General features: G+C 35.2%; 1 protein-coding gene across 1 annotated transcript in view; it reads right to left on the bottom strand.

The window, feature by feature from the left end:
* Nucleotides 1-13,132, bottom strand: part of LOC121984305 (probable manganese-transporting ATPase PDR2) — a 31,823-nt gene that overhangs the window by 11,933 nt on the left and 6,758 nt on the right. Inside the window, exons 6-14 of the mRNA XM_042537180.1 lie at nt 12,901-13,073; nt 12,660-12,828; nt 6,981-7,085; nt 6,712-6,822; nt 6,535-6,621; nt 6,219-6,401; nt 6,081-6,131; nt 5,879-6,004; nt 5,686-5,765 (exon numbers count right to left, since the gene is read on the bottom strand). Of these exons, the coding sequence (XP_042393114.1) occupies nt 5,686-5,765; nt 5,879-6,004; nt 6,081-6,131; nt 6,219-6,401; nt 6,535-6,621; nt 6,712-6,822; nt 6,981-7,085; nt 12,660-12,828; nt 12,901-13,073 (1,085 nt within the window). The remainder of the gene's footprint in view (nt 1-5,685; nt 5,766-5,878; nt 6,005-6,080; nt 6,132-6,218; nt 6,402-6,534; nt 6,622-6,711; nt 6,823-6,980; nt 7,086-12,659; nt 12,829-12,900; nt 13,074-13,132) is intronic.

Below are 13,132 nucleotides of genomic sequence, written 5' to 3'. Positions count from 1 at the left end.
GTTCTTTTAATTATACCATTTGGAAGAGAAAAGAAAATTACTTTAAGTGAGATTTCACAACCTCTTTAAAAGAGAATACCATTATTATGTGATTTCTGAGCAGTGACCCACCTAATAAGTCATTAGACCATTGCGTGGGACAAAGTTACTTGAACCACATTAAATCCATTGTATTAGTGACTATTTTAACTTTTTGTTGCCTATTTAATTCTATTATATTAACAGATGGATGGCTAACGTGTTTTGAATCTTGCCTTGACAAAGTAAGAATAGGTGCTTATATAATTCATCTTCTTATGAAAGACTATTAGAATTAATGTCCATGGTAGTGTGATTCACAATATTTTATAGTTCACAATATAGTTTCATAGGCACAGTGGAATCACTACTTAATACAATCATCAATTATTTCAAGTAGATAAACTGATATGTGGCAAGAGCCATAGAGTATTATACTTTTGCACTTGACCTAGTTTTAATTCTTGCACTTCCAACATATTATTCTAGAAAGACACAATAGCTGATATGGAACACCTCTTTGTTGAAAAGAAACTAATCTATATTTGTGCACCCTATATATATATATGAAGATGGTCACAATCAAGGTATAAAAGATCCTTGTATTTTTTAGGTATTGCAAAATCTATAGAGTTGCCTCCTATTGATCAAAGCATTGAGCCTCAATAAATTTGACTGTTGTCATTTAAAGTAAATGAGATCTCAAACCTAGTGGCAGTCCAAACAATAGATTAGCATTTGGATCCATAGGAATATCAGTTTAGTTTCTAGAATACTAGCTTCCTCAAGCATATCAAGCACATATTTTAAATATAAAATGCAAATGTCTCTACCTAAAAAGAGCATTATGTTAAAAATATAGTTCAAATTATTTGAGTCCTTGGTTTTTAAATGTTGATGAAGGTACACTTTCGGCTTTATGATTCTTGCTAAGGAGAACTTTCTTTGGGAAAATAGATGATCTTTTTTGTTGATCAATTGTGTTAATAGTGCATATAGGAAAATACTTTTTCCTTTCTCAAGGTCAGGATGGACGGTCAGACAATTTGGCCTATCAAGCCTGCCCAATTAGAGTGACCATTACATCTAACCTACCACCCACACTGATTGTCTCTCATCCAGCACACGCCCTCACCCGACTGGACTAATTGGTTTGTCTGGCTCCTTCCAAAACTGATCAAACTGATCACCCTTCCGAGACAGACATACAATTTGGCATGACAAAGCCTTGTCTAGTTTAGTTAAGACTGTGTAACGTCTGGCCTACCTAGACTGATTGGCCCATCAAACTCAGGCCAGGCCAACTTGCCCATTCAAATTACCCTACCTAACAGGCCTAATTTAATCACTCTATCCAACTGACCCAAATCAGATCACCTGGCTCGATCAACCAACTCAGACCCAACACATAGATTGGCCTGTACAAATGATGGTCTAAACTAGACAATAGAAAAAGAATTTATTGATAGAATGAAAAGCTTGTAGATGAACAGGAAAAATGACTTTCGTTCTTTTCAGAAATATAGCAATTTTCCTTTAAAAAATGGCCACTACCAAAAGAAAATTTTCCATTGACCAAAAAAAATCATTGACAATGATTTTCTATTGCACTAAAAGTTAGAAATTATTGCTACTAAAGTAAGAAAGAGTAAACCTAAAACAATCTTAACCATAGGAGAAATTTGACTAGATAGTCAAGACTATAGATTTAAGGTTTCCCTTTGCCAGCAACCAAGCCTTCCAAGACACAATACCCTTAGAGGGCAATTTAACAATAACCACAACTTTGCAACTAGCTATAAACTTGCTAGGAAAAAGAGGAACCAGCTCTGAAGTATCATTAGAATGCAAAGTTGCTATCTCAACTACCATAGCCTATCTCTAATCTTGATTGCAAAGTGCTTCTGAGATGGTCCTAGAAATGAAAAATACAGCTAAAGAAGATACAAATGCAAAGTAATGGGATGACAAAGTAACATAAGAAATATAACGAGAAAGAGGATGTAACATTGTACATTGCAAGTGCCTTTTACAGGCTGGAAGGTCCAAATTAGAGGTAAGATTTGTGAGTGTGGATGGTGTTGGGAGAGAAAAGGAGTCTTGAGGAGCATCTATGCTCAGATTTTGATCTTTCTAGTTTAGTTATTTCGTGGCAAAGTCTCAGGTCTTGGTCTCTCTGTAGGAGAAGATGGTGAAAGAAAACACAGAAGGATCATGGAATACCTTCACTAATAACTTAAGAGTTAAATGTTCGAGCACACAAAAAGTCACATAAAAAGGCAAAGAGAATCAACAATACACATGATAAATCCAAAGAAATGATAGTGAAGAAAGATGCACATGATAAATCTGAAGACATTTTTCTCTACATGGAGAAAAGAGGGCCAAAAAAAACAAAAACATCTAGTGGAAGATAGTATGTGAGATGGTATATAGAATCATGAAAAAAGAGAATGCAGAAGGCCATTAAACTATGAAAAAGAAAAGAAAGCAAGCAGAATATTCAATGAGAACTGCATCATCACAAAACTCGAGAGGATTCCCATGTGAATTAGTAATATATGGATTGCCTCCACCAAGTGTTTCTTTATCAATGATGCCATTATGTTGGGGTGTATGGCAATAGGATAACTGATAAAGGATACCTTGACTAGAAAGGAATTACTTAAACATATTGAAGGTATTCTTTAACTTGTAACTGTTCAAAAATTTAATATATATATCAAACTAGATTCTTACTCAATTCAAAAGGAATAAAAATGGAAAAGATTTCATAATGTTCTTTCATTACAAAAAAGTATGTCGTTCTAGAGTAGTCATCAATGAAAATAATAAAATATTTGAATCAAGTTTTTAATAGGCATGACTTAGACACCATATATATCATATTACTCTAAGAGTGTGTTTGGTTCAAGATTATTGCTGACAATCTTGGTTATCTATCCAAGGTTATCATTAAAAACCTTGTTTGGTTTAAGATAATAGCGATTTCCTAGTCATGACGCATGCCTGTCACGTCAATAAACGGGGCATGCAACCGGAAATGGGAAAACCTCGAAAAAGTGAGGTTTTCCTTTATTATACGGGGTTAACAAAAAAATTTCTAAAATTAACCTCCGATATTTATCCTTTGGGACAAAAATACCCTTACAAATTTGTCAAATCCCAATCCACCCAAACATAACCCACCAAAACTCGCAAAGGCTTTCCCGACTCGCGATCGTGAAAAATAGCAAAGGCATTCGGAGTCATCCCCACTCGCGAAACCCTAGCAAGGGGAAGCTCAGTGGTGCTGGTGGATTTCTTAGACAAAGGTGGAAGATCTAGAAATCGATTCTACCGATTGATGGGAGATGGGGCATCGAAATGCGGCGGCGAGGGCGGCGACAAGAGAGGGGGAGGAGGTGAGTTGAGCTTGGAGAGGATAATATCCACCCAAGTTGAAATATCCAAGGGATTGTAGTGAACAGTGTCAGTTGCAAGATAGGAAGGGAATGCGTCATCACTGCCCACAACGCCTCTTCCCATGGCCATGTCCGACGATTGGACATTGTACCCCAGAGCCGCCAGCAGCTCATCAACATCCTCATCCTCCGCCCCTATCCCCACTCCCATCATCGCCCTTCCCTTTCCCTGCTCCTCGCGCTGCCTCCACCAGCGCGCCATACCAATCTCCTCCGCTGAGGAGGCCCTCTTGATGCTCCTGCTTCATAGTGACAAGCTACAGACGCCAAGACAAGCTGTCTTGTGAGGAAAAGGCGAGGCCTTTGGGAATCAACTCGCGCAAAACCTCTAAGAAGTAAGGTAGAAGAGATTAATCATGAGAGGTGTCCAGAGAGGTTCAAAATTTACAAGATTTTCACTGGTGTTTACATGGCTGATGTTATTTTGAATGTCTTTTGGATGAACTTTCATGCCTTAGTTCTGTGAAACTTGAGTTTTCTTATTTTTCAGTATTGCTCAGCTATTTTGTTTTTTCTACAACTAATATTTAAGCATTTGCCAGAATGTATTCTAGCCTGAAATTGTTAATGCTATATATATTTTTTTTAATGTGGAAATCTCTGTTTTGATGAAGGTGTAGTTTGAATTGTATTACAACTTTAACAATACAATATTTTTTTGGAAATTTTTCATTTTTCTGTCACTTGAATTGGATCTTGTGTGATGACCCCAATTAGTTTTGAATGCTGGAAATAACATTGTAATGAGAATTTGTTAAGTATGCAACTTTTCTTAATGAATGTCTTGATTTCCTTTGTTACTTTTATGAAATGCATAAATATTTTTTTGTAATATTGAAAGATTTTGTATAATCAAATCACGGTTTAAAAACTTATGAGTTGATTCTTGTCGCGCTTCAAATTCTTGCTAGTTGTTATTTTTCATTTAAATATAATATTTTAAGATATCACATGGTCTCCTATCTTTTTTTATTATTATAACATTTTATTGCAATGAAAACAATGGTCCACATTCTAAAGGAGGATCAATCAAGATATTATAAAAATATTCTGAGAAATAATTAAGAATGTAATTTAAATTTTATTAGGGATAAATATTTTAAAGGTCAAAATATGTATAAAAAATATTTTGAGAAATAATTAAGAGTGTTGAAACAAGGGTAATACAGTAAATGTTAAACTAGATTATACACTAAAACCTTCAAACAAATAAGTTTTTGCTGTATTACCTAATGTTAAACCAAACAACATTAGGTATATTTTATTCCCCATAACCTAGGTTATGCGATTACCTGGTGATCACATCACCAAGATTATACATGATAACTTGAATCAAATGCACCCTAAGAAAAATAATGGAAAAAAATACATCTATTGACATTATTAGGAATGAAAACAGAACATATTCTCTAACTAACAAGACTCGGACTAAAGGCTCTAAAATCCAACCAGACTAGAAACCATCCCACATAAATTTCACAAACATGGATGACTCGAGCAACTATGTATCTAAAGAGGAAATGATTTAGCTACAAACGCACATGAAATGAGGGCATAGCATGTTGGTATAATCCATGAGACTCATGCCCTGTGTCAGTTACTCTTCCGGTTGTGTGTAAAGATTAATCAACATGTTAATGACTTTATAAGTTTGCCCACTTGAAATAAACTCTAAAAATACATAGGTATATTAAAGACTAAGTTCAAAGACAGAGAAACAATAAGCCAAACAAAGCAGCTTACTAATGAGAGAAATTATTAGCAATCAATGCATTAAGTGAATGGAATGGAAATGATAAAAACACATAACATCCTCAAATAAGCATCAGCCAAGGTATAAAATGTCTCCTAAAATTTAAGTCTTCAATAGTTCAAGTTAAGAGTGAACACTACAGAGTATGATGGTGAAAGTACAGCTTATCAATCTCACATGATCAGTGATCTAGAGCAAACTTTTGAAATTTGTAGCAAATGACTGAAAATAATCATACATTCATCCCTGTGTCAGATTGGCGTAGATGGAAAAGATTCCCAGTACCTCATATGCACAAGAGATGATATCACTAGTATATAGTTTTTCTATAGTTGTGCTACGTTTTGCAACATGAAAGAAACATTGTAAGATGCATAAGACTAGGATCAATAACTTGAAAAGGAAGGTTAGCAATTCTATGTCAATCCTTCCCAGGTGAGTACAGCTTACTTTTTGGGCAGAGCCTTTTCATCAGACGTGTATATCCAATTTATTCCTTTCAGTGCAGCCTTCTCAAGAGGATCACCAACCTGCAAACCAACAGACCAGAATTTATCTGCAGTTGTAATCAGGTAATACAAACGGTCATGTGTTGGGACAGTGTAATCGTTATGCAAAAAAGCAGTTACACTAATAAATATACCAGTTTATTCTCTACAAACACCAAAGCATGACATGAAGCCAGAACTTGAACAGTATGCACAGGCAATTTAGACATATCAGTCTGTAGAGCTCCATCATCATCCAAACCAACTACACCTTGGAATTCCTGGAACTCAAGGGAAGACAAGTTACAATCTGATAAAGGATGATAACAGCTAAAACTCGAAATATCATTCTGGTACCATGTCATCTGATGTGAGAGTTCCCGTTTTGTCAAAACAACATATGTCAACCTACAGAAAGGTTTAAGTTTTCTGTTAATCGGAGTATCATAAGCAGCATTATTTTTGTGCAAGAAGTAATAAGGTGTTCATATTGACCTTCCCAGCAAATGGTATCCTAAATGGCTCTGTACAAAAAATACCACGCCTTGCGAGTGCTATTAAAGAAGTATTGACAGCTATAGAAAGCTCCATTGGCAGTTCAGGAGGGATCACAGAAGTGAGTATCAGTGAACAACTCAAAAAAAGTTTATATCTGCTCCTGGTTGGATCTTCTAACCCCTAAATACAGAAAAGACTGTTAAAATAATGATGCATCACAATAAGGGAATAATAGTAGGACAATGCTAGAAAATTTTGACAAAAACCATACTGAACTCTGTTGTATATAAAGAAGGGAAAAATTTTGTGTTACCTTCTTAAGCACATAGCCTGCAGCAATGATTGCAAAGAAAAGCAGAAATAGAATGAACAGACCACTTTCCCAGCTATTTGCTGTTACCTGAATCAGCAATTTCAAAAAAAAAAAAATGCCCACGGGAGTTAGAACAACATTGCAATTATGGCATTTTAACTAGGTATCAATAGTTACCCTCTCCGTGGAAAATAAGATTGTTCGCATCAATTTGCCTTGGCTTGTCTCAAATCCAGTTCGTAACACAACAGCAATACACCCTCCATCAGGTGCTTTAAGGTTAAATGTCTAAAATGCAAAGAACAAAGTATCATACTGAGCAAGAGGCTATCAAAGCAAGAAAGTATTATTGAAAGTAAAAATAATTTGACATGAGTAGGAGTTCACAGTTTGTTTTTTTTTGTTGAAAATAAATTGAAATTTGACATGAACTTTACACGGCTTACTTTATCAGGAGTGTGCTGCAATATCTTTGTTCCACCAAAGAGAATATGATTTTTATCTCTTTTGATAGACAACTTTTCCTCAAGACTTTGTCCAGCAACTGAAACCTAAAAACCAATTTTTCATTCAGAAAGAAGTCAAAAGATGAAAGCCTAGATCGAAATAAGTAAAAAAAGTTTGAAAACAAAATTTTCTCCCATGCTTGAAGATGAAAGAGAACACACACAACTCGCTTTGGAGCTGAGAAGTAGTTGCTTTATCAAATACAGAAAATTTTCTTTGTAAATATGATCAAATTGTAAAATAAAAATATGACATTATTTGACTCACACACAAACATACATGAAAATACCCCCCAACATGTATTAATGGGTTCAGTTCTTTTACACAATTTAATTTTGTCATAATCAACAAAGACATCAAAAAAAAATCCACTAAAGTGTAGGTAAGAAAGAAATTGTAATAGAGATTACATAAAAAAACAACTGAATCTCAGTTTTTGTTAAATAATTTGGAGGGAATAATTTTGACCAATGTCAGATATTTACCTATACAGACCACCTAAGCAATTCTAGTAGAGTATAGCTTGAAAACCCAAATCCTGAACAACTTTCCCCAAGTATATTCCAAGTTAACAACAGAGATACCAGCCCATTAACTCAACATATTCAATGCCTCACCACTATCACAATATCTGACCAATGGAAGTCAGTCCACGGGAAGTCAAACTTAAGTGGCATACAAAAGGATCAGCATGCCACTACCATGTTGGACAGTTAGAATGATCTACAGATCAGCAAAGTCCAAATCATGTCTCTTAAGTAAATACTGTTTTCAAACATATTAAATCAAACAACAATTTACAGACATTAATCAAAGAAAATGCCTTCTAACACTTTGCTTGAAGTTTTCACTTAAATTCTCATTTTAAATGCTTTGGAAAAAACTAAGATTATTCCTCCTATTTTGCAACCGAACTCAATAGTGTTTGAGTTACAAAGTTCACTCAGTTATTCTGTACCCAAGTATCCGCCCTTCATTCAATTTGAGCATAGTGGAAAAGGCCTTCTCTGCTGTCTATACAAGATGGGTAATAATTTTTTAAAACCAATTATCTCTTAGGTTATATAATCTCAGGGAAGATACATAATCATAGATCCATAGTCCAAAAATAACATAGAGCTTAAGCATAGGAAACCATGGTATATAATTGCCTACTTCCAGGAAATGAGTTCTGCATCGGGCAGTATTTAAAATAGCATTCCTAGACCAATGGTGATCGCTCAGACAAGCACAAGTATTGGTTCATACTAATGCTTGATATAGTTCCATGTGATGACAGGTTGTCCAATGGCTTATCCTCTAGGATTTAATTCCAAATACATTTTAACCTCTATATGTTAGCAAATAATCCTACTATGTCAAGATCGACTGAATAGCATGAGGGTAGAATTATATGAAATTATATTTAAATAATCAAGAAAGTAATAACCAACATCCGGTATGATGACCTGGTATACACAAATAATAGCACATTAGCTAGCCATAAAAAAACCTTTTTTTTCAAGTTACATCCTAATATTTAAAACAAATGACCATCATGAGTTCAAATTGGAGCAGCAGGTTGGTATCAACTAAGGTAGATGTTATATGTTTCAAGTTCCCATGTCTAAAACTCATTTCATAGAAATGGGAATAATAGCTTTGTTTGCCACATAAAGAACAAGCCATTTCTAGCCATCTGAAATACCAGAATTGGCATAGTGTTGGGAATTCTAGACGAAAATATATGCATCCAGATATGCATAAAGGTGGATAACTCTTAGCTGTTGTGTGATTAATACTAACAAATTATCTCAAACTAAAATACTCATCAAAGAAGCTTGCATATAATCGTATTTAAGGAGCTAGAAATCATGTTACCAATTGTTTCCTTAACTGATCTTTCTTGGTACATAAAGGTGTTGATAAGGTTGAACATGATCTGAATATTCAATTGCATAAATAAAATCCTATTCAATGCTCATGGATTGGGATAAAATTGATGAGTGGAATGATTGTCATTTTATCCCCTCACTTAGTATGTTTATACTACTATTGAGATCATTGTCATCATTTGGACCTATCAAGTAATGTATTCTAATTGGCCAAGGGCATGTTTATTAGAGAAGACAAAAACTACGAAGATAAATGTTGAGAGAAGATAGTAAAAGGATGAAAGTCGCAAAAACTTATTTTCTTGGGAAGGTAGAAAATAAGGAAGAAAAAACATTGAAAATTAGCAAAAAAAAAAAATGAAATTAATAAAATATGTTTTACCCATCTACCTAATCTTTTTTTCTCCCCAACCTCTTCTGCTGAGAAGCAGCAGCCAACAAACTACTTGTTGCAACCAACAAGCAGCTCCAATGGCAGAAAGTATCAAAACCAGGAGATGGGGAGGACCACTATAGAAGCAACAATAAGCTACTCTGTTGAAGATAGAGATGACAATGGAGGAGAGTAGGGTGCATTTTTAACTTCTCATCTCCATCCCATATAAGAAGGTGCAGAGCGGGAGGATTATGAGATGAACTTTTCTTTCCCATACCTTCCTTCTCATGCAGGTTGGGTTCAAGGCAAGATAATAAAACTTCAAAGAATATATATAATGGTCTATAAACATATTTTAAGCTCAATTTCATGCAGCATGAGCGAAACAAGGCAAGGAACAAAAATATTTTCATTCCTTCCCTACCCTGCATTTTTTATCTCATCCAATTTATATTATGAGGCAGGGTAAGGTGACTTAATTGAGGTGGGGTAGGGGGACAAATTGTCTCAAGACAGTGCCATGAGGTGAGCATGATGTTGGAAAGGGAATTGAGGGAGAAAAGGAGGTAAGTAAATTCATAGGAGAAGAGAAAGTTCTTTCTTCTCAATGTTGATAACATTTTAGGAAGAAAATAAAGTTGGGCATCTAATCTTCCCAATGTGATCTCATGTTGTGTTGAGTTGCATAACGTCTCATTTCAATCACTGCCAAACTTTGATCCTAATCGACACAATTAATCTCTCATATACCACCTATGTCAATCATGTCGATGGGTATGATACTATGCCAATGCTCGGAATGTTCGGCACACATGAAGATCCTCCTCTCAATCTCCTTTCCATTCTTCCCCATTACAAATAGGAGCTCAGCCATTCTTGACAATTGAACATGGTCAACAATCATATATTGGGGTCGACACAGTGACTTTAAGTTGATGAAAATTGTGGTAAATTGGGTGGAACTAGTTATATTGTTTGTCGTTAGTGTGTTTCTTCATAACGCATGCACCCAAACGGTGGTTGAAGATGAACCTCATGATGTCTCAAGTCTTCTTTACTAGTGCCTTACTAGTTGATTTAACACATGCACCCAAATGGTGGTTGAAGATGAGCCTCATGATCCCTTAAGTCTTCTTTACTAGTGTGTTAATAGTTGAGATATCACTAATATCCCTCATCATCATCAATGCAACAGTGGCATAAGGTGTCCACATAATGCAGGAGAATTCTCAAGTCTCAACCAACAGTTTGACAAACAAGCTCTGTTGAAGTTAAATGACAACTTAGACAATTTCCTAGCATCAATTTCCTCCATAACCTCCTCTCGTATGTGTAAATTATGCTTTGGTAGTGGTCAATAACTTAGCTGATTTATCAAACAACCTTCCTGCAACAATAACTGAGAAAATTGATGATGTACATTGATGTATAACTCATCCAACTTTTGGCCATTAGTGTGATTTTATACATTTATCATTGTTGAATAAGTTGACTCGTGAATGAAAAAATAACTGTATATGGTCTTTAAGGATAGGCACCTTCTCCTTAATTTTAGCCCTGACACATTGATCCATTAGGGGGGTCACGATTGAAATGGAAGAAATTTGATATCCCGTTATCGTTCTACTCTACCAATATGCACATGAAAAATATAAATTAAAATATATGGTTATAAAAAAGCACCATAGGCAGTCGCTTTATTTAGGTGGTAAATAACCCTAGTAAGCAAGCATTTTAAAAACCAATCTACGCAGACCGCCTAGGTAGTCCATTTGAGCTTGTCCATGCAAGTTTATAATAAAAAAAACTGTTCTTTTAAAATTTTGAATTCATTTATTCATAAAAATTAACCTAAATCTTCCAATATGCTGTCCAACATCCCACTTCACCCAAGCCTACTACTTCTAGAGACGTCAAGACTCTCTCTTCACTCAACGTTGGCCATTTTCCAGCCTTTTCCCAGCCCAACCATATTTTCTTCCATGTCTTCTATAAGTTTATTCTCCTTCTCTTGTTTTTTCTCCTCATATATTCTTAAATTTTTCAGGATTTATTCTTACCCCTAGAATGTTTTTTCTAAATTTGTGACTACTTTTGTAATATTTTTACCACTCTTCTCTACAAGGTGATCCTCTTCATAATAAGGTACCTCTATGCTTTTCTTCACTATCTTTTTTACCATATCTTTAAGTAGCTTGCATTTTTATCCTATTGTTTTGAATCCACTTAAAACTATGGTTTTCTTCACCATCTTTTTTACCATATATATGATCCTATTTTAATAATATTTTAATGCTAACTACTTGAGCGCCCACATATTAATCATACCACCTGGAACCAACTTTTACTACCTTCTTGAAATTGCTAAAATATGATACTACTTTCATAAATAAAAACTAGCTTGTCAATAGACATTCACACAATATCAATGACTCTATCAGCTCGACAGTGAGAGAAGTGGCATTGAATCAAAGATGCATATATCATGTGTTGAACTCTGACCCAAATTGTTGCAGAATTCTATAGCATATGTCGACAAGAGCCTTTTGTTGAAGAATTGCTGGTACTTGACTAAACTTGACCATTTCCCTATGATTCACCAATTATGAGATAAATGTTGGCTTTGTACTGCTTATTCATACTCTCCTTCGAGGATGAAAGAGCTTGAATCTCAAGATTCTTCAAGTTGTCCCCTCTACCCTCAAACTCACAGTACACTTATTGTTCCAACACTGAAAATAGAACACTTGCTCCAAACTTGAGCTCTTCCTCATCTTCCTATTGCTCTCAGCTTGTCATCCATCAAGGAATAATTGAAAAACCAACAAAATTGCAAGCATTTTATGTATTTGGTAACATCAAAATAGTTGCTGACAAGAAGTTATCAAACTCATGTAAAACCTCCACCATATGATACCAAATTGCAATGGTATATTTCTAACGGTGAAGATTCTCAAATGTTGTAGCATGTTTTCATGTGAATGAGGCTAGGATTCAGCACCATAGAAGAAACATGAAGATGAAATTCCATAAATTAAAATTTTAAAAATAAAAACTGTTTAAGAGAGAAATAGACTAAGAGGAGAGCTAAGGGATGAATGAGGGTGAAGGGAGTTTAATAAGGGTGTATCGGCCATCAACCAAGCAAACGACATACTTCTCTCCTTGCCATATGGAACAGCTAGATACAAGGCAATGTACCAACCATATGTCTCACTCATAACGGGTGATTATTTAGAGCTACATGGACTATCTAGAATCGGATAGTGCGAAGACTCTGATAAATAAATTTCAGAAACACTGGAAGGTATGGATCTGTTTTTAAAATCTAGGCACAATTTAGATCAGTATTTTGAGGTTGTAACAACCTTCCACTGCGGTGTAGACTCGCCAGTGAGAATAGCTTCATTGGTAATGGCAGTTCCAGCCAATAAAAGCATATCAGCTGGAACTGTTTTATCTTCCCCATTCTGACCAGAGCGACCAATAGAGACAACATCTCCAGGAAGAAGATCCGTTCCAGAAAGCTTAACCCACCTAGAGCTCAAAGAGTTCAGTCAGCAATATAATGACTCATTAAAAAAACATCATAAACCATTATATACATACTTCCCACCACGGTGCACAATCAGCATCTGACTATCAACTCGTACACGTCTGAGCTCAGTCAGAGTTTTTAATCTACCCTTGGCCATTGTGGACTCAAAAAGAAAAAGCATACCTAGTGTGAATAAACTGTAGTACCAGTATTCATCTAAGCACCACAGTCCAACACAGAAGACCTACAACAGAAAAATCAACTGAAAACTGAGTGCAAATAAATTTGCAGTACACAACCTTA

The sequence above is a fragment of the Zingiber officinale genome, chromosome 5B, assembly GCF_018446385.1.
Source record: "Zingiber officinale cultivar Zhangliang chromosome 5B, Zo_v1.1, whole genome shotgun sequence".
Lineage (NCBI taxonomy): Eukaryota > Viridiplantae > Streptophyta > Magnoliopsida > Zingiberales > Zingiberaceae > Zingiber > Zingiber officinale.
Note: the sequence above shows the minus strand (reverse complement) of the source record. Positions and strands in the feature narration are given on the sequence as shown.